The sequence below is a fragment of the Gasterosteus aculeatus genome, chromosome 5 (assembly GCF_964276395.1).
Source record: "Gasterosteus aculeatus chromosome 5, fGasAcu3.hap1.1, whole genome shotgun sequence".
In the NCBI taxonomy this organism is placed as follows: Eukaryota; Metazoa; Chordata; class Actinopteri; order Perciformes; family Gasterosteidae; genus Gasterosteus; species Gasterosteus aculeatus.
This window is the reverse complement of record NC_135692.1, coordinates 7665874-7685131: the sequence shown is the minus strand read 5'-3', so window position 1 is coordinate 7685131 and position 19258 is coordinate 7665874. Positions and strand designations below refer to the sequence as shown.

General features: G+C 43.3%; 2 protein-coding genes across 5 annotated transcripts; one reads left to right on the top strand and one right to left on the bottom strand.

Annotated features, from left to right (window-relative positions):
- Window positions 1–417: 417 nt before the first annotated feature.
- On the top strand, window positions 418–10596 carry LOC120819600 (transmembrane protein 150A). Of its 4 annotated transcripts, XM_078102964.1 has the most exons (9): window positions 496–733; window positions 1197–1270; window positions 2163–2210; window positions 4542–4673; window positions 4936–5003; window positions 7293–7420; window positions 8647–8824; window positions 9626–9892; window positions 10023–10156. In XM_078102964.1, the coding sequence occupies exons 2-8, from the start codon at window positions 1206–1208 to the stop codon at window positions 9886–9888; spliced, it is 882 nt and encodes a 293-aa protein (XP_077959090.1). In that variant the 5' UTR covers window positions 496–733; window positions 1197–1205; the 3' UTR covers window positions 9889–9892; window positions 10023–10156. The 4 variants fall into 4 exon arrangements, with proteins under 4 accessions (XP_040033099.2, XP_077959089.1, XP_077959090.1 ...); XM_040177165.2 differs by having other exon boundaries at window positions 418–733; window positions 4587–4673; window positions 9626–10596; XM_078102963.1 differs by having other exon boundaries at window positions 492–733; window positions 9626–10596.
- Window positions 10597–10634: 38 nt separating this feature from the next.
- On the bottom strand, window positions 10635–18392 carry LOC120819597 (S-adenosylmethionine synthase). Its single transcript, XM_040177161.2, has 9 exons — window positions 18022–18392; window positions 15575–15652; window positions 15201–15323; window positions 14979–15091; window positions 14393–14536; window positions 13614–13832; window positions 13311–13493; window positions 12826–12959; window positions 10635–12296 (listed from the first exon to the last, which is right to left on the bottom strand). Exons 1-9 carry the CDS (start codon window positions 18110–18112, stop codon window positions 12194–12196), a joined length of 1188 nt encoding a protein of 395 aa, XP_040033095.2. The 5' UTR covers window positions 18113–18392; the 3' UTR covers window positions 10635–12193.
- Window positions 18393–19258: the final 866 nt, after the last annotated feature.

The following is a 19258-nucleotide window of genomic DNA, read 5'->3' as shown; positions in this document are numbered from 1 at the left end:
AGGTTTAAATACATTTTCAGCTTCATCAGATAAACAAAATAAAAATGACATAATGTCCTTTTTTGTATTACAGTAGACATTGACATATTATAGTCGGTATTGTACCTCACTTGAGTATTCCCAGATGGAAATATTGTACTTTTTACTACACTTTATTTATATGACACATGGTACTGCTACGTTTATTTAAAACAAACTCATTCAATTCAATGTTAAATTTTTGACCTGTGACTCCTGACCTTTTCCCTGATGTCTCCTTTAAACTTTCCAGAGTCACTCAATTATATCTGTTGAATAAATAAAACAAAGATAAGATCTTTGTCATCATTTTGCTATCTTGGAAGAACCTTCTGAGGGAGAAAGACACAAACGGATTAACGTAGTGATGTATAAACCCACGTTTAGTCATGAGAACATGTGCATTTCACGCCTCTCTAAGGCCTCCGTGGGACTGGGAGGAGTCTGAAGCCACTGGTCCCAGCTGTTCCCTCAACGTGGGACCACAACAACCGGGCTGCAGACGGAGGACAGTCTCAGTGCTTGTCCGTGCACGTGTGTGTGAGCGTGTGATGAATGAGTACAAGGCCCCGGATGAAGGGATGAACCCGCTGGACGCGACTTCTCCTCCAGTCTGGAGGAGCTGAGATGAGGAGGAGAGCCTGAAGCCTGGAGGACGCACCGGAGGTGCTCGAGAGGGGAAACGGGGGCGCGTACCTGTGCAGGTGAACCAAAGGTAAGACAAGACAAAGGTAACGCGACTTTAGCTGACTAGTGAATGAACACACGTCTCTTTGGTCTTTGAGTTAAATTTTAAGTTATTTAGGAAAAGCATTGCTGTCATAATCAGTTAAATGCTACATTATGTGTGTGTGTGCATTTGCTATGAATAAGGGTGTGTAAATAAATACAAATATAAAGGACACACATACATCGGGAGGAACAGTCTTTTTCATCAGTGCAGTAGAGGCAACAATATGGTTTTATGATGATTCATTTGCTGCTTGTTGCCAAAATATTCATAAGACACACAGACATGTAGCGTGGACTCCTGCCGGCGTAAACCGTTCACGTACCCACAATGCATCAGCGTGGAAGGGATCCACTGTGGAAGTGATGAATCAGCTGATCAGCTGAGACGGGGTTTCTGGCCTCGGAGGCCGTGCAGGTGTGTGATGCTGCTTGTTGTCCCGCTCCAGGTGGCCGCCATGTCCCTGTGGATGATCCTCCCCATCAGCCTGCCCGTCTTAACCATCGCCGGCATCTGGGTCGTGTGAGTACCTGACGCTCCCCCCCCCCCCCCCCCCCCCCCCCCCAGCTGTCCCCACACTAGCAGAGAGGCTGTGCAAAGTTCCTCCATGTAAAACAGGCTCCGTGTTTTTTTTTAAGGGAAGGCTGTTTATACTACGACCTCGTCCTTGAGATTCCTCTCTTCCTCCCGTCTGCTCCGCTTGTCCCTGCATCTGTTTGCATGTTCCACAGTAAGATTATTTAACCTGAAAACTAAGATGGGATACAACGTCTAAATCTACTTACACCCAGAGTTGGATTCGTTCCTGTTCCCATGGAGCCAGAGGCAGCAGACGTTAGCTTAGCATGAAGACTTGAAACGGGGGGGAAAAGCTTTGCTTTAGATGTAAGATGTCACTTTTTAACATATAAATCAATGTCCTCCACCTCAGTTCATCTCGGTTCAATTCCTGTGAGCCGGCCTGGTTATCTGCGATTGATGGAGGTCACATGTCAGCTGTTTAGGGTCACGCTGAGCATCTTGTTTTGTTGCTTTGTCTGCGAACCTTTTGATTGGTTCAATGATTCAGTCGGTGTTATCTTTACTCTTGATGCAGTTGAGCCTCAGATGAGATTGTTGGCATGTGACCGCAGTGAAAAGATGAATCAAATAAACCACAGCTAGCGGCCGGCGGACTGAAGGTTCTCAAAACTCAGTCAGTGTTGCTTGTGTTCACCATGTAGCATGTTGCTAAGCACAAAGTGAAGCCTCACGACGTCAAAGCTCCACCAGAGTTTCTTCAGAAATCATCTTGATAAGCGGTTTGACGATGGATGGATCTTATTTATTCCTTGCTTAACCGACAGACACATCTTAGAAGTGCAGCTGTTAATATAGTATATAGTACTAATACTTCTCTCCTTTAACTTTACAGATACGCGATGGCCTTATACAACCAGCATGTCTGCCCTGTGCATAACTGGTACAGCCCCCCCCCTCTTCACTCACACACACACACACACACACACACACACAAACACACACACACAAACACACACACGTCTTTGAATGAGACTTTGCAAACGCCCGAACCAGGGAGGTTAGTTTTTCTTTATCCTCAGAAAAAGTTGTTGAGAGAGAAAGACGTGTCTTCTGGATCCAATCAAGAGTCAGAGTGGACGGAGGGGGAATCATGGAGGAGTTTTTTTGCTGTAAAAAAAAATAATTACTGGCAAATTGTGAAAAATGGACAGTGTGGAAGGGGAACACTGCTTTTTTGCAGCATTGATCCATAATAAAAGCAACGTGATCTCCAAAACCTGTTTGTAGAAATGTAAACGAAAATCTTGCACATACAAATTCGTAACAATACATACGAACTGTACATAGACATAAACATAAACAATACATAGAACATAGTTAACCACGCCCCTCGAGTGAACAACATGGCGGACCATGGCGGATTCTTGAGTGAACGTTTTTTGAGGGGGTTAGGGTTAGTATTCTATTCTTACAAGTTAACATTGATTTCTCGTTAAAAATGCAACCATAACACGTTTATTTTACATCGTTAGACTTCACAAAGTGTGTTTACGGGATGCAGGTCCCCGTTCACTTTGAATAGGATGACGTCATCAGTTGCAGTCTGTATTTATTTTGTATGTATCACTACGAATTTGTATGTTCAAGATTTTCGTATACATTTTTACGAACAGGTTTCGGAGATCAGGCTGGATAAAAGGTACTTATTTTTTTCCTCCACCTACATCAGCTTCGGGCCCTCACTTCCTGTCCCATCTGTCTCAATTCAAACATAGTGGGGGGGGGGGGGGGGGATGCAAATGGGGAGGTGGAGGAGATAAAGAGCCTTCCCATGTTGACGTGAGGGGGAAGCGAGGTCCAGTAAGCCGAAGCATCAGAATGCAAACAGGCTGGAGGAAGGAGGAGGAAACTGGTCTCTTTAAACAAACAAATGTTCCCAGCTGGTACAGAAAAACACATAAGTACACCAAAGTACACCTATAACAGTTCTGTTGGGTCCTTTCACCCACAAGTCTGTGGGAATAATTCATGCAGAAAGTCACCGTATATAAAAGACTATGCCCACAAATGTATGATAATACAAATCCCACTATTTTCAACTGCTGTTGTCTTTAGTGGTGAAAATACAATTATATCATATGCATAATGAATACTATCACTTGGTATTTCAGGTATATTTTGTTACTGATATTTTTGTATTTAAGGAACATTTTGAATGTTGGACTTTAACCCTAAGACCGTATTTCTACACTCTGGTACTCATGCCTTTAATAAGAGTAAAAACACATTGTCTACCATTGAGGAAGGAATTTGTGGCATTCAGATAAAAACACAAACTTCAAATAAATAAAAGCACTGTCACAGGGATCATAATAAAACATACAGTTGGAGGGATTATGTTGTCTTTCAAATGGAAATGTCTTTCTTCATTAAACCACTATAATACGTAAAGTCTTTGCACTCTATAAAGGATCAAGGGAAAAGCGCTGCTACGTCAGACTGTTGTGCAATCAGAAAACTCTGTGTGTTATTTAAGAGACCTTTAACCTAAATACATTTTGGGTTAATCTTCCACCGTTGTTTGCATATCAGAAGTCACAATGCTGCAGATGTGCTCAAATATTTACAGAGTTTTAATCCATTTACTCACTTTAACTTCTCGACGCGTCATTGAGGCATGGATTGAATATCAATCAAGCTCACTGTGCCCCGAAGTGGCCTTAAGCCGTAAAATGTCCCTCACAGAGACACAAACGCGCCAAGAGGAGATTCACAATGTGCACAAAGAGATGCAAAAAGACTACAAAGAGAAATAAGGCAGCTAATAAGAGACAGAAAAATTGTGCAAGGACACGTAAAATAACAGCAAAGAGACAGAAAAAGACAAAAAAGAGTCAACAAATGACTAAGAGACCCAAAAACTACAACTAAACAGAGAAAAGCTGCACAGAGACAAAAAAAAGTGCAGAATAACTATAAATCTGAAGAGGCTGCGAGGCCTTTGCATGTCCGAAGCTTAATGTCTCCCAGTGCATACGAATCACTTCAAAAACTCCAGATGGGTCTGAGATGAATTTAAGTAAATTTAATATCTTACTCTTTTTATCTGCAGACTGAGTGTTATTCTTCACGTTATTCTGCATAAAATCAAACCGTCCCAAATGGTTCCCTGTGTTGTTGTACTCAGTTCAGCACTTCTTAGGCCTGTTATTTTCAGACCGTTCACCTGTAAACATTTGGGGTTAATGTTCTACCGTTGTTTGTGTCATAGTGTGTGTGTGTGTGTGTGTGTGTGTGTGTGTGTCCCTGTTCACAGGCTTTACAACGAGTCGTGCGAGGAGCCGCTCCCGCTGCAGAGGGGTGCAGTTCTGTGCTGCACGCCGGACAACATACCACTCATCAGGTCAGAGGTCAAACCCGGAGGCTTCCAGTCATTCTGCCTGTCCAACTCTTATTGTGAAACTCCTCTTATGTAACACTCATAGTTTGTCTATACGTCCTGCATGAGATTGCTGCACTCAAACGGAACCGAAGGCCTGACTGCAGGGTGCTCTGCTCCTGTACTTAAAGGAGCCGATTGGAGGATTTACTGACACTGTAAATGAATAAACCGACCCTCCCTAAAGGAAGGCCTCCTCCTCCTCTGCTTTCTGTGTCCACCGCAGCAAATGTGGAACCTTGCCCCCCGAAAGCTGCTTCTTCAGCCTCATATGCAGCACCGGCTCCTTCATGGGTGAGTCTCAACACATCCAGCACGCCGCTCTCTGCGCACTCACAACCTCAGACCTGTTTTCTCAGCTGTGACGCTCTGAGTCAAGACCCCCCCCCTCACACACACAGGGAAAAATCCCTGTATGAATGGTGCATTTATATGACCCAAGAGGGAAAGAGGGCATCAGCTTCTCTGCTCTGTGCCAAAAACACTTATTTGGTGGGGATTTAGTCCGAGGGTTCAGCCCCCCCCCCCCATCCCACCACCCTCCCTCCCTCTGTATACTTTATTAAACTCGGAGAATTAACACTCCAGGAGTTTACCACGGTGAACTTTGGTCCACTGAGGATCTTCAATTGGAGGCGGACAGCGTGCGGTTGTGACACCAGGAGGTGGAGGCAAAGGGGAGGAGAGGCGGCATCGTGTAAATATGCAGATAATGCTTCACGCTATAAGACCTTCAGCTGTCAGTGGCGCTCTTCAGCAGTTTGTATGAAAATATATTAGATATTAGACCAGCGTTTTTGTGCAACGTAATGGCTAATGACTCCATCTGCGTCGTGATTGGTTCACCGCACAAGCCTGGTTTTGTAATGCATCTCTGTCTGCTAGCGGGGAAGAGCTCCGGGGAAAAGGTGGGCTCCATTTACTGCACAGAGGAAGAGTGTTGAACAACTGAAAAAGAAAGAGGGGGGTGTTTGTGTTTTCTTTAGTAGGTTTCCCTGGTTACCAAAGTAGGTTCTTTACAGTTTACAGTACAATAACGGTTGGTTGAACAACCAGATGTAGTGGAGCGTGTATTGTGCAGAGGGCAACGTCTGGTCCTTCAAAACAGACCATAAAGTAGGGGCTGCTTTAGAGCAGGACGTCTTTGATTGACACGTCTCTGCCTGCTGCCTAAAAATGTCACATTCAACGTTTATTTATCTCAACCCTCTCGTGTCACTTATCAAAAAATCAAGATGGAAACGGCCAAGATGCTGAATTTGGGGACATTGACCACGTCCACTTCTTATGCACAGATGTGTTCCTTCATATTTCCTCGTACGAGCCTTGGCTTCCAGTTCAGTTAGTCCCAAATCATTTCTTACCTTTTTCGTTTGAGCAGAAAAGGGCTGACGATGATGTATTTATTACAAAATCCAGTATGGCACACAGATGTGTTTGTTCAAACAGCACTTTGATGTGCGAGGAATGAGCTGGGTGGAGGATCACGGAGGCTTGTCTCAGCGCGCTGCATCGACACAAAGGCAGATAAACACTGAGAAACATCACAAAGAAGAGTTCAACATTTTACATCAATAGAGACAGACAATCATCTTTTTAAGAACAATCAATTCTCTTTGTCATTTATGTGTAATCTATAACAACTCTTCAGGCCAGGTTTCTGTGTCTGTTATTTATTTTCTGCCCCTCTTCATGACTTCACATAACCAAGCTTTGTTATCAAAGATAGAATGGAATATTACTTGATATGTGTTACGTTTCTTTCAATCAATCAGTGTCGGAGGGACGAATTATGCAGAAATCTATCCTCTTTTCCTTTCCTTGCAGAGTTAAACATGGCAGCATTAGCTTCAGCTGTACTTTCTAAATAACAATACATAGAAAATGTTAGCACGCCAACACTCTAGACTAGGATGGTGAACATTGGGAGCGTTTTGCAAAGGTAGCATTAGCATTTAGCTCCAAACAGCGGCACTTAGTTGCAAACGAGAGTGTAAACCGTTTGATTTGTTGCTTAAAATAGCCATTATCTAAATGAAATAACAGTTGTTGATTAATTTTCCCGCTTATCATTCAGCACTGAAGTACATCCAGGCGTGGGGCTCCCCCCTCTGTAAATGACCCCCCCATTAAAAGCATTTTTTTATTGTGCTCCCTTAGACAGTTGGTTTCTATCTGTGGGGCGGCGTGTTTAACTTGGAGGTGTTCACGGGAAACCCAGAACCATCCCAACCGGACTCTGCAGCGTGAGGAGCGCCAGATGTGCTGCTGCTGTGAAGCTTTGATGCAGCATTTCGATAAACAGACGTCACGAAGCGCGAACACACATCCTGACATCGTGGACTTACACTTTTTGATTGAAGTTCAAAGCAGACTTTACCATGTGTTCATTGGCATTATCTAGCCTTTCAATTACAAGAAAACATGATAAAATGTGATAGGGGTTGTTATCGAGATCAAAGATTTTGGCCATAAAGTCTTTGGACAAGGTGTCTGAAAACCTGTTTTTTTAGTTTTATTTGGGGGGAGCCTCAGTTCCTGGATGATGAGAATGTGTGGTCCTCCCCTCCGTCTGTCCCGTAGTGATGCTGATCGGGCTGCTGCGCTACGCTCATGTCATCGAGAGGCACCAGAACTGCATGCTGAACACGGCCGGCCTCTCCGCGGCGTGGATCTGTGCCGCCGGCCTCATCATGGTGGGGAACTTCCAGGTAATCTCAATCGGATCGCGACCTTTTCATCTAATCCACGGGTCCTGTTAAATTCTAGTGTCCAACCAAGTTTTTAAAATAATTTTTTTGTACACTCAGACTTTTGCTGCTTAGATAAGACTTCACGTGATTCATCGCCACGGCAACTGGAAGCAGAGGGTCCGGCTGATAACTGCCGAGGTTGTAAATAGCCGCGTAGATGAGGACAGAGATTTATTGTGGAGAAGACGTGTGGGCGCAAGTCCGGGTCGTGATGCGGTGCAGGAGGTGTCAGCGCCTCGGGTGCTCAGCTGCTGCTCAGCATGTGATAAGCAGAGTGCTCACACCACTGCGTTCTGCACATCAGGAGGGACTGAGAGGATGTATTGACAGAGATGGAAATATCCAGCTGCATGCACATGGAACTACAGGACTTCATGTGTAACTTAACACTTAAGTAACAAATAGGAACAATAATAATAAGGCTTTTTTTGTAGTTAATGGGAAGAAAACCCCATCAGTAGCAAAAAATGTTTTGGTTTTTCTAATAGACCAGCTGACCCGTAGATGGTGTTGGAGGACAACTGAGCGATCATTAGAGTTAGTAGGATTTATCCTCTGGGGAACATGATTGTCTCAACAAAATATCATGGATGTCCAACTAGTAGTAGATGTATCACACACAAAAAAAACACAAACGGGAACCTCACAGGTGGCATGTGAGGAAAGGTTGAAAAGTAAATATAATGTAGGATTCATCCTCTGGGGAACATGAATGTCTGCACAATATTTATTAGAAATGTATTCAATAGTTGTCGAGAGATCTCACAAAATTAACCACAAATGTGACCCTGATGATGGATGTAGAAATAAGGGTATTTCTAGAATATGTTCAATTCATCCTCCGTGGGCCCTGAATGTCTGCACACAATTGAATGGATTTCCATCCAATAGTCATATAATCATATGGTCGTTTGGACTAAAATGCTGAGGCCAAAAAAGAAGAAAGTCAGAAAAGAAAGGTCAAAAAATAAATGCAAAAATCAAGTGGAGCTCAGCTAAGGAGGAAACAAGAGTAACTAGAGTTACAGAAACCATAGCAACCGATTGTGTGAAATAAAGCCCACTCGTATGAAAGAGCGTTTGTAATGTTGGCACACAAGGTGATTCTGTGCCGTCCTCAGCAAGATGATGATGCTGCTCCCTGAGGTCAGACAGACCTAAAAGTGTTCTTGTTCATCTATCAGGTGGACTTTGCCAAAGTCCTCCACTACGTCGGCGCCGGCGTGGCTTTCCCCTCCAGCATGCTGTTCGTCTGCCTCCAGTCGACTCTGACCTACAAGCTGGCCAAGACGCAGAAGGAGTACCGAGTGGGTCATCTACGCGGGGGGATGGCCCTGCTGGCTCTGGTAGCACTGGTGCTCAGTATCCTAACACATGGAGACAAATCCGCTTACGGGGTGAAAGCTAAAATATATATAATATTATTAATAATTATGATATAATTATGATGTATATGTATGAATTATTTTGATTGATAAGGACTAATGAGTCATTTTAACCTACTGCATCTCTCAATATCAATATAATTATAAATATAATGATCAATATAAGCAGCTCACATGTATATATAATATATTTAATTTATAAAAATAATAGAAAATATGTTTGTTGATGATCTAAATGGAGGAAATAATATACATTCTAACACACTTTTTCTAAATGTAATTTTACACATGAATTCAGTAAAATATTACAATTTTCTTTGAAACTTGTCATCACTGTAACTTGGTCCTGATTGTTCCTCAATCAGGAGTTGAGAGTAATTCAACCACCTCTACTTTATTTACTTCAGTGTATTGCAAACTTTAATAGTGTAACATAATTTAGAATTTTTATATTTCTATTGTTGGAAGCCCTAAATTTATATAGTGAAATGAAAAGAACAAAGTATTATGTAGCGATAATAATCAAGTAAAGTACCTTAAAACGGTACTTGGAGTTTGTTTCTGTTCGTTGTGCTATGACGCCCCCTGCTGGGGAGGAAACGCTTTCCTCAACCCTCTAGAGACCTTTATTAAGTGTGCAAATGAATAACCTTAAACATAAAAAATACATAACATAATATATTAATAACCCGCTTTAAAGACAAGAGAGCGTGTGTGTTTGGATTCAGGAGCTCCCCCGCTGTGCAGCCATTGTCCTCCTTGACCCCAAACTCACCAGGCGGCGTCTTCTTCTGCCAGGAGAGCTTCGCCCTGCAGCACGCCGCCGCCATCTTCGAGTGGACCTACTGCATGCTCATCATGCTCTTCTACGGGACATTCGCCTTCGAGTTTGGCAGCATGTCGGGCGACACACTGACAGTCCTGTCCCGAGGAGGAGGAGGAGCGGGGGGGCCGAGCTTCCCCACCTCTTCCGGACACAAGATGGAGGCGGAAGGCCGCGGCTCCAACCACCACCAGTCAGACAGTTTATCGATGCTGTGATGTAGCTGAGTTTCAAGCTGCTTTGCTGAAGGGATTTCAACAATATGACGAGTGCCTTTCTGCATTCTGAGGGGCCTGTTTGTTTCAACTCCCTGAATGTAACATCGCTTTCTGCCTTCTTGGTCTTCCGTCAGACGCTGGAGGGGCGTTGCTTCGTTGCAACGTTTGGAGCAGGGGTGTCAAACATAGGGCCAACGGGCCGGATCGCAGCGCCCGCTTGAAAATGACGGCCGCAACCACCGCCCCCCCCTCGACAGGACCATCGCCTCTGATTTTACTGGAGATCAAAGTGGACCGTATGTGGCCTTCTACCTAAAATGAGTTTGACTCCCCTGGTTTTTGACTCCCCCTGGCCTGGCTGGAGGTTCAGACATTGAGCTCTATGTTGTTGTTTTTCACTCAGGGAGTTTTGTTACACAACCAGCTTTGCTTCTGTGTGGGGCCAAATCTAACAATCTGTCTCACTTTGTCCCACTTTGTCCCACTTTGTCTCACTTTGTCTCAAGTCCTTCGAAATATTTTATGTTATCAACTCTCTGCCAAAAATAAAAGATTGCTCTCAGTTGCAATTATTTTTACACTTTGAATGGAACTAAACTATTTGTATTGTTTGTATTGGATCATATGCAGAAACACTTGAACAATAACATTCAGTTTGGTGATGTATTAGGAGATAAAAACAATAAAAGCAAATATGATGAAAACAAATTAGTTGCTTATTTTGCAGCCGTGGAGAAAAATCAGGCTGTTTTTTTAAATGTTTTATTGTTCAAAACTCATATTTACATTATTCAAGAAGTTTTTCTTTGGGTTCTGTGACTTTTAAACATCTTCTTTTGTTTAGCAGACATCCGCAAGCAATTATGACATCACACAGTTCTTAGTGTAAAATAATATAACACTGAAGAGACTGAAAAGTAAGACATATTCAGTATGTATTGTAATTATTTAAGACCTTCAGAGTCGACACTAGAACCTGTTGTATAAGTACGCATGTTTCAAAGCTTTCAGGATTTCTCTAATCCAAGAGTCATGAGTCGCTAACATTTGAAATTCAACACTCTGCATGTGTCTCTGCAGTTCCCCAAGTACCAAATAATACAAAACTCAAACAGCTGTTTCACCTCCAACGAGCTGTGACGATAACACCATGTTCACAATGCCGGTTTGATTTGATGAAGAAACGCTAAAAACTAGTAAGACTTTTAAACTAAATAACAATAGTTACAATATTATCATGCTAATGCAATTTATTTTTCCGATTGTAAACTACAACCTGTAGTTATTAGTGGCTTCAATGCTAAAACTTCTATAGTTTGACTTCACATTTATTTTTTGTACCAAATAATGTAAAAAGTAAGAAACATTTGTTTCACCTTAAATTACCGTAGAAGAAAATATGATGTTGAATGAAGAAAGCAGCTATGTACCTTGAATTCTGAAAACTAGTAAGACTTTAGATTCAATACTAAAAACTGTAGCTATTTATTATATAAAATAAACTCAATAAAAAGTGTCATCGGGTCTTTCAAGTCAAATCATAAGAAACGTACCACTCTTTCGTCCCGTACATGAATCTCATGGGAGCGAATACCACAGTGTGGTTAGGGAAAAGGTCTGCCCTTCCCTTAATACCAAATAACAGTTTATTTAAACGTTTATTTTAAATACCTTTCTGCTATCTATCATACGAAAACACTACATCTAAAATGAACATATCTAGTATAAATGTTAAGCTGCATGCAGCAAAGAATTTATAGGTGACTAAACTTCTTTGGGAAACTTGCTGTATATCTTTTTTTCTTTAATGTAGATCAAGACTCTACAGGTCTTTCATCACGTTCACGTATTCATAACAAATAACATCAAACTACAATATTGGATTCACGGTGCAGGTTTGGATTTTGGTGCTGACGTTGGTGTCTTTACTTCATGTGAGAACGGAGATGTTTCATCCAGAGTGACACTAAAACCTGCGGAAATGTAATATCACTGAGTTCCCTCTCTTATTTCTGGACAGAAAATAGTTTCAAACAACCAGTTTTTAGGTGTGAAACAAACTGCTGTCATGTGACTGCATCTCTCAGGGACAAAAATACCAAACAGCTGGCTCGTATTTCAAGTCACTATTAAAGGAGGAAACGTTATCCAATGGTCCAATGAGCAGAGAGTATCTGCACCCACCCTGACCATACCCCCCCCCCCACACCCCGCGCCTTACCGGGTTACAGGAGCACGGCGGGTCATTTATATCTATACATTACTCACCCACAAACACACACATGCTCACACACACACAGATACTTTAGAAGTTGAGGTTCTTCGGGACCTCCCAGGGAAACTCCTTCCTGCCAAAGTGACCGTAGCAGGCCGTCTTCTGGTAGATGGGTCTCTTCAGGTCCAGGTCTCTGCAGCACAACGAATTAATCTGGTTAAGTACAGAACTTAAGTACAACGTTGGAGTTACTTGAGATTTCCTTACAAACCTCTTTTCACTCCAGACCTTTTATGTCAAGTTTAATGTCAAAAGGTTTTATTAGTTTCACTAGAGAAACATTTCTCCTCTGGACTTCTCACACGGCTGTTTACTGGTCATGAATGTGTTGCAGTTTAGTCCTGGTTCTCTGCGTGACCTCCGTCAGTAAATGAGACAATGAGAGAAAAGGTGGTATTCTTCTACATAGCAATTCTCATGCAGCGGCTTATTCAGCTCAGACTCCTGAAGAATGAAACCATTAAATACCTAAAGTACATGTCTATTGGTACTTTTACTTAACGGAGAAATGTCCTGCTTATTTCTAGTTCATATTTTTAGTTTCTACTGGAACCTACTCCTCTCTTTTTAGGACAGTCTGCTCTAATTTACTTGTTTTTTAGAAGCTCTAAACAAGCCTCGGCGTGTCAAAGCGAGTCAACTCGACCACATTCTGTCCCGACCTGACGATGACGCCGGGTCTGAGGTCGAAGTTCTTGTTCACGATCTGCAGCAGCTCCTTCTCGCTCTTCTGGGAGGAGCCGTAGGTGAAGAGGGAGATGGAGATCGGGTGGGCGACTCCGATGGCGTACGACACCTGAGATCACAGACGAGAAAAACATGAACGTATCTCCTCCGACGCAGTGGACCAGGTTTTTCTCATCCAGGTTCCTGGAAGGAGGGAAAATAATCCCACAAAAGCATTTTGTATTTCCAACAATCGATTCAGACAGCAGATCCTGTCGGCGCCACTTGTGAAACGATAAATTTCAAGCTAATTTATTTGTCAAGTCCCTTGAGTACATCAGGAACAACCCTTATTGTAATTCAGACATTGTTTATCGTTTAGTATTTCTGGATCTCCTCCTGAAGTGTTTCCCCTAGAAGGCGTAGTGATTTTTTGGGGACCTCACAGATGTAGACTTTGAAGGATTTGCATTGGTCGAACCTGCACCAGGACCCTCCTGCACAGCTCGGCCTTCACCAGAGACTTGGCCACCCAGCGCGCGGCGTAGGCGGCCGACCGGTCCACCTTGGTGTAGTCCTTCCCGGAGAAAGCCCCCCCGCCGTGCGCCCCCCAGCCTCCGTACGTGTCCACGATGATCTTCCTGCCCGTCACTCCGGCGTCCCCCTGAGAGTCACCGGGAAGATTCACGACTTAAGATACGGGACAACGGTGTCAACCAGGGAGCCTCTTTGTGTTATTTATTCAGGCGGTTCATCGATCGCAGTGGAGGAGGGGGACTCGAACCTGCGGCCCGCCGATGACGAAGCGTCCGCTGGGCTGCAGGTGGTACACGGTGTCGTTGTCCAGGTACTTGGCGGGGACCACCACCTTGATGACCTTCTCCCTCAGGACCTCCTTCTGCTCCTCCAGGTTCACGTCGTCGTCGTGCTGCACCGAGACCACCACGGTGTGGACCCTCTTGGGGACCACGGCGCCGTTCTCCTGGGTGTAGTGAACCGTCACCTGACGGATGGGGGGGTCGTAGTTTACTGTACGTTGTGTTGGATATAGCTGACAAACATTTTCAACTGTAACCCATAAATGTGGGAGATGATGAGATGATGCTCGTTGTTGGTCTATTTGTGTCTCTGAATGTGTATTTATAGTTTGTTTAGGTGTCTTTGCAGCTGTGTTGAGTGTCTTTGTTGTTGTTTTATGTGTCTTTGTAGCTGTTTTGTGTTGCGGTCATCTTTGAGGCGGGGGGGGGGGATTCAAGCTAAGGATTCAATACGATACACTGGCTACAAATGTGTGTGTGTGTGTAACTAAAAACCAGCCTGCTCTGTTTGATCAGCACATTCTGAAGGTCACTACGTACTGAAACCTATTTACAGAATGTTTGATCTAAATGCAAACTCATTAGTAGGGTTGTGATGGCTATTAACAACTATTAAGGCATCTTATGGACACTCGGTTACGTTGTGTGTGTCCTGCACAGATCACACATCAACAATAACTGGGATATTGCGCGCACGCACCCGGATTTATTTAGTTTTTTTTAATTGACTTGTTGGGATCCTCACCTGCGTCTTGGAGTCCGGGCGCAGCCAGGGCACCGACCCGTTGCGTCTGAGCTCGGCCATCTTGGCGTTGAGTTTGTGCGCCAGGACGACGGTGAGGGGCATGCACTCCTCCGTCTCATCCGTGGCGTATCCGAACATCAGGCCCTGTCCTCAGGAGACAAATCATCCTTGGAACTCAGTACAATGACTCACAGTGTCCTCCGGTACATTTTGCAGTCATACCTGCTTTAAGAGGCTTTAGTAGCCTTTTTAGATTCACATGATACGACCAGTAGTATGAAAGGTAGTAAGTACCCTCTTTACATCCATGAGGCAGAAATGGGTTATTCTGCATAATTAGTACTTTTACTTTAGGTTATTTTAAGTATATTTTATGCTAATATTTTTTGTGTATCCAAGTAAGATTTTGAATGCAGTATTTTACTTGTAACAGAGCATTGTTATACCGTAGTATTGGTACTTCTACAAAGGTTCAAGGCCTGAACACTTCTTTTCATGTGAAATCGTGCATCATTTAAACTCTCTAAAAGGCTAAAAGCCTCAACGAGGCAGACGAGTGTGAGTGTGTTGTGTTTTTCCAGAGGACCTGGTCTCCGGCTCCGATGTCGCTCTCCAGACGATCGATGTGGACTCCTTGTGCGATGTCCGGAGACTGCTGCTCCAGGGCCACCAGCAGGTTACAGGTCTTATAGTCAAAGCCTGGACAGACAGAGACGGGGAGGACAGGGGACACGCGGCATGAACTCACACCACAACACAAGCACGCCAGCTGCTGAAGGTAGCACCAAACATCTGGATTCGCTCTCACCCTTGTCCGAGTTGTCGTATCCGATGTCTCGGATGGTGTCCCTCACCACCTTCTGGTAGTCCACAGTGGCTCTGGACGTGATCTCGCCACAGAGCAGCACCATGCCGGTCTTACACACCGTCTCTGAGGACAGAGGACGGTACACATTCATTTCGATGAGATGACAAAGTGACGTGAAAGTTTAAAAGATTCCTTTATTTAAATTAAATTTAAATTAATTTCTTTATTTATTGTTTTCGTGTGGTAACACATCTTTCCATAACTATTAGTTAGATCAAATGAATAAATACAAAACAAATAAAACAAAAGTATGCTTTTTTTTTTATCCCATACTTTTATGTTTGGTCTTAATATGTTTGATATTTGTCACTCACCACAGGCCACCTTGGCGTCGGGGTCCTGCCTCAGGTGAGCATCCAGCACGGCGTCACTGATCTGGTCACAGATCTTATCTGAAAAAAATAAATAAAAATGTCTGTCATGTGACCTTTTGCGGCACATTCCTCATCCAGGGCCGAGCCCTGACCCCCCCCCCCCCCCCCTCCGATCAGGAGCTCTACGAATAGCCTGTGACACAGAACACCTGGACTCGCACCTCAGCACACCTCGCACCGGGACGGGCTCTATTCACCGCGTCACATGACCGGTGAAGCTTCAGAGAATCTTCACAAAAAACGCTTTTTTCTCAGATCTGCTAACTATTTTCAATCAAAATCAACTTAGTTCCTAAATCAAGTTGTTTATTCCAGTGCAGCAACCTGCCTAAATTCTTTCTCGATTCAAGTTAGGTACATTTGTAAATTTTTTACAGTTTGGGATCAATGGTTTTAAGCCTCAATTAAAACCGGACAGGTGTTTTCATCATTATAACCCAAAGAATATATTATTTCACTTTTGATTCTGCAGGTTGCAGTGAATACTGTTACTAAAGTCAAAACTATTTTTACTCAGTGGTTTTATCACAATAAATCACCTGTTACACTCCTGGGGATACGCAAAAAGGGAGTCAAGTTTTCTCTTCTTCTTCTTTTTGTGTATTTCTTTTACTTCAGGAATCAGGAAACATTTATTACCAAAATATGACATACAAGGAATTTGACTTAGCGATTGGTGCGTAGCAGCAGACAGTTTAATCTGACAACAAGACAGATAAGACGACATAGTGCAAGAGGAATAAATCAAATATAATGCCATGCGTTAGAATATAAGGCTATCTGTTAGTTTAAAAACTAAGTAATAAAAGTTAAAAAACGTTGAAAAGTTACTAGCGAACAGAAAGTGAAAGTGACAAGTGTGTATGTGCATGTTGAGTTTGAAGGAAGAGACCGGTGGGATGTACTTCTAATATGTTTTATGTCAACTGTTGTACTTTATTTTAAGTTACAGGAAATGTTTTGAAATTTTAAATCTGAAGCGATACCTTGCTGTTCACCTCCCTCCCTATTCACCTGTATCCCTATTCACCTGTCTCTCTATTCACCTGTCTGTCTGTTCGCCTGTCTCTCTGGTCACCTGCCTGTCTGTCCACCTGTCTCTCTGGTCACTAACAGCTGCAGTCAGCTGACACTCCGCATGTTTACCTTCACCAATGGCGGACTGTCAGGTGGTGCGAGGGGCGTGGTCTGTCACCTTGGACGACAGGTGGTGCCCGGTGGAGTCTAATCTCCCCTGCGGTGAGACGTGACACGTGTCTGCTGTCTGAGAGGAACTCAAAGTGTGCACATGACGTCATACAGGTGGGTGAAAAAACATGCAGCTCTGCTTGTTTAAGCATTAATGTGAATGTGTGTTGCAGCGAAATAGAATAATGTTTTATTTTACTGTTAAAGTGACACGTGATGTGTTTTATGTGGCTTATTACTACTTAATAATATTTCCACTGTCTATTTGTCTCATGCCTGTGTCATTTGAGTTTCTTTGATTTCACTGACGATGGTGGTGGTATATTTATATGGTAACAGATGATTTATTGCGCTAAAGCCACTGAACAAAAGTTTTTGCTTTAGTAACAGAAACCTGCAGAAACAAAAGTAAAATAATTGATTATTTGGGTAAAGTTCTGATGATGAAAATTAACTAAACCTACTGCCCCACATAAAGAGTGATACAGAACTCTCAGAGATCATTGTACATGAGAGGGAACCATGAGAGGGAACCGTGAGAGGGAACCGTGAGAGGGAACCATGAGAGGGAACCATGAGAGGGAGTGGCTTGTGGCTTTTATTCATGATCTTTACACTTCCTGTCAGTTCAGCACCATCACTCCCATCAGCAGCTATAATGATTCATGTACATATCACATACACATATTTAAAAAGGTTCCGGTTGAAAACCTCTCAGGTTTTCTAACTCTGATATAAAAGTAAAAGTTGTCAAAGTAATGAGTTTGCTGGGGCCACCTTCAGGCCAGTAGAAGCAGGTGGTATCTAGTGCAAGTAAAGCTTCACCATCGCTCTCTAAATAGAAAGCCAGATGGATTACTGAATGGGCCTGGAGGCCCAGGGGCCCAAAGTGTTGGGGTCCACACAACAACTACAAGGAGAAGCAAAGAGACTCGTAATAACTATTAAAAATATACAAAACAACCACAGAATGTCCAAAGAGACACAAGTCGACTACAAAGAGGAATGAATGAATACAAATCAAAGTCACAGTTGTCTGGCTCCTCAAACTACTCTTTTTGTACAGGACGGTGGCTCCATGCGGGGCACATTCCTCAAAGTCATCGATGATCAGTGAAACACGAAGCTCCTCCTCATTCATAAACCTGCAGCAGCAGCATGGAGGGTGCAATGGGGAGGGGGGGGGGTCCTCTACTCACCGGGGTGTCCCTCTCCCACGGACTCTGAGGTGAACATGAAGGAGCCGTCATGAGGAGCTCGCTCGTAGGTCCCGTCCGTGGTGCCGTTCATGTTGGTTCCTGGAGAGAGGAAGCTGTGTGACTAATCCAAACTGGTCGTTTTGGGAAGGGGGGGGGGCACAAGGACGGACAGCGTGGCTGCAACCTAATCTCACCGAGGCAGAACTCGGCACTATATGAGGCTAAAAACAACACATGGGTGGGGGGTGCCATGTGAACCCGTGGGTTAGACCATTCAGAGGCCGGGGAGGGGAGGTGGGGATTCCTCGCTCTTCATCCTCTTCTGAGACACTTTTCTTTAACGCGCTGGAAGCTCGACAGGAAATGGACTCATCAAACTCACTCAAGTTAAAACTCTCGAGCCAGAGAGTTTATTTCATCCACGTGATTTACTTTGAAGCTCCTCCTCTGGGTTCATTCATGCCCCGCTCTTTTGTTTCTTTGTACCTGGGGGCCCCTGAGGTCTCTGATGAGGGGGGGAGCACGTTGACCCGTCAGGACTGTTACGAGTTCACAAGCACGATCCAGTAACTAAGTACATTTACAACACTTGTGGTACTTTGTATTTCTACATTTTCTGTGTCTGTGTGAGGAGAAACATAGTTGCTCTGCATAATAGAGTTCTTATCATAGAGTTCTTTTGATACACTAAGTGCATTTTGTTGCTGAGAATTCTGTCCGAGTGAGTCAAATCAAATGAGATTATTTGAAATCCTTAACATGGTACGCGTAAGCTTTACTTACAAATTCTACTGAAATATTATTTGTATGCAGACACATCTGTAAACAAGCGGCCATATTGATCTTTCTTTAATTAAAAACACACACTCTAATGTCTTTTTCTGGGAGTATTTTTTAAACGCTACTTCCAGCAAGTAAAATTCTTACAAAAGTGGCTTTAGAGGTTAAACAAAAACTCTTCAAATCTAATAAATACATTGAAGAAAGAAGTTGTGTGAAACTTTATTCTCAAGAAATATCTATTAATAATCTATTTGAGTCCTGCCAGTTAACGACGTTAACGCAAACCCAGCGGGATTAACTTTTTTTTTGCTTTACATGTTGTGACCCAGCTACTTGATGCTGTTTGAGGGACAGTCCTACAAATGTCACTCACAAAACATGTAGAAAAAAAAACAAATCCAGCACCCCTCCTTCATCTTGTAGTAAAAACTCACACCAGCACGACAGCATACCA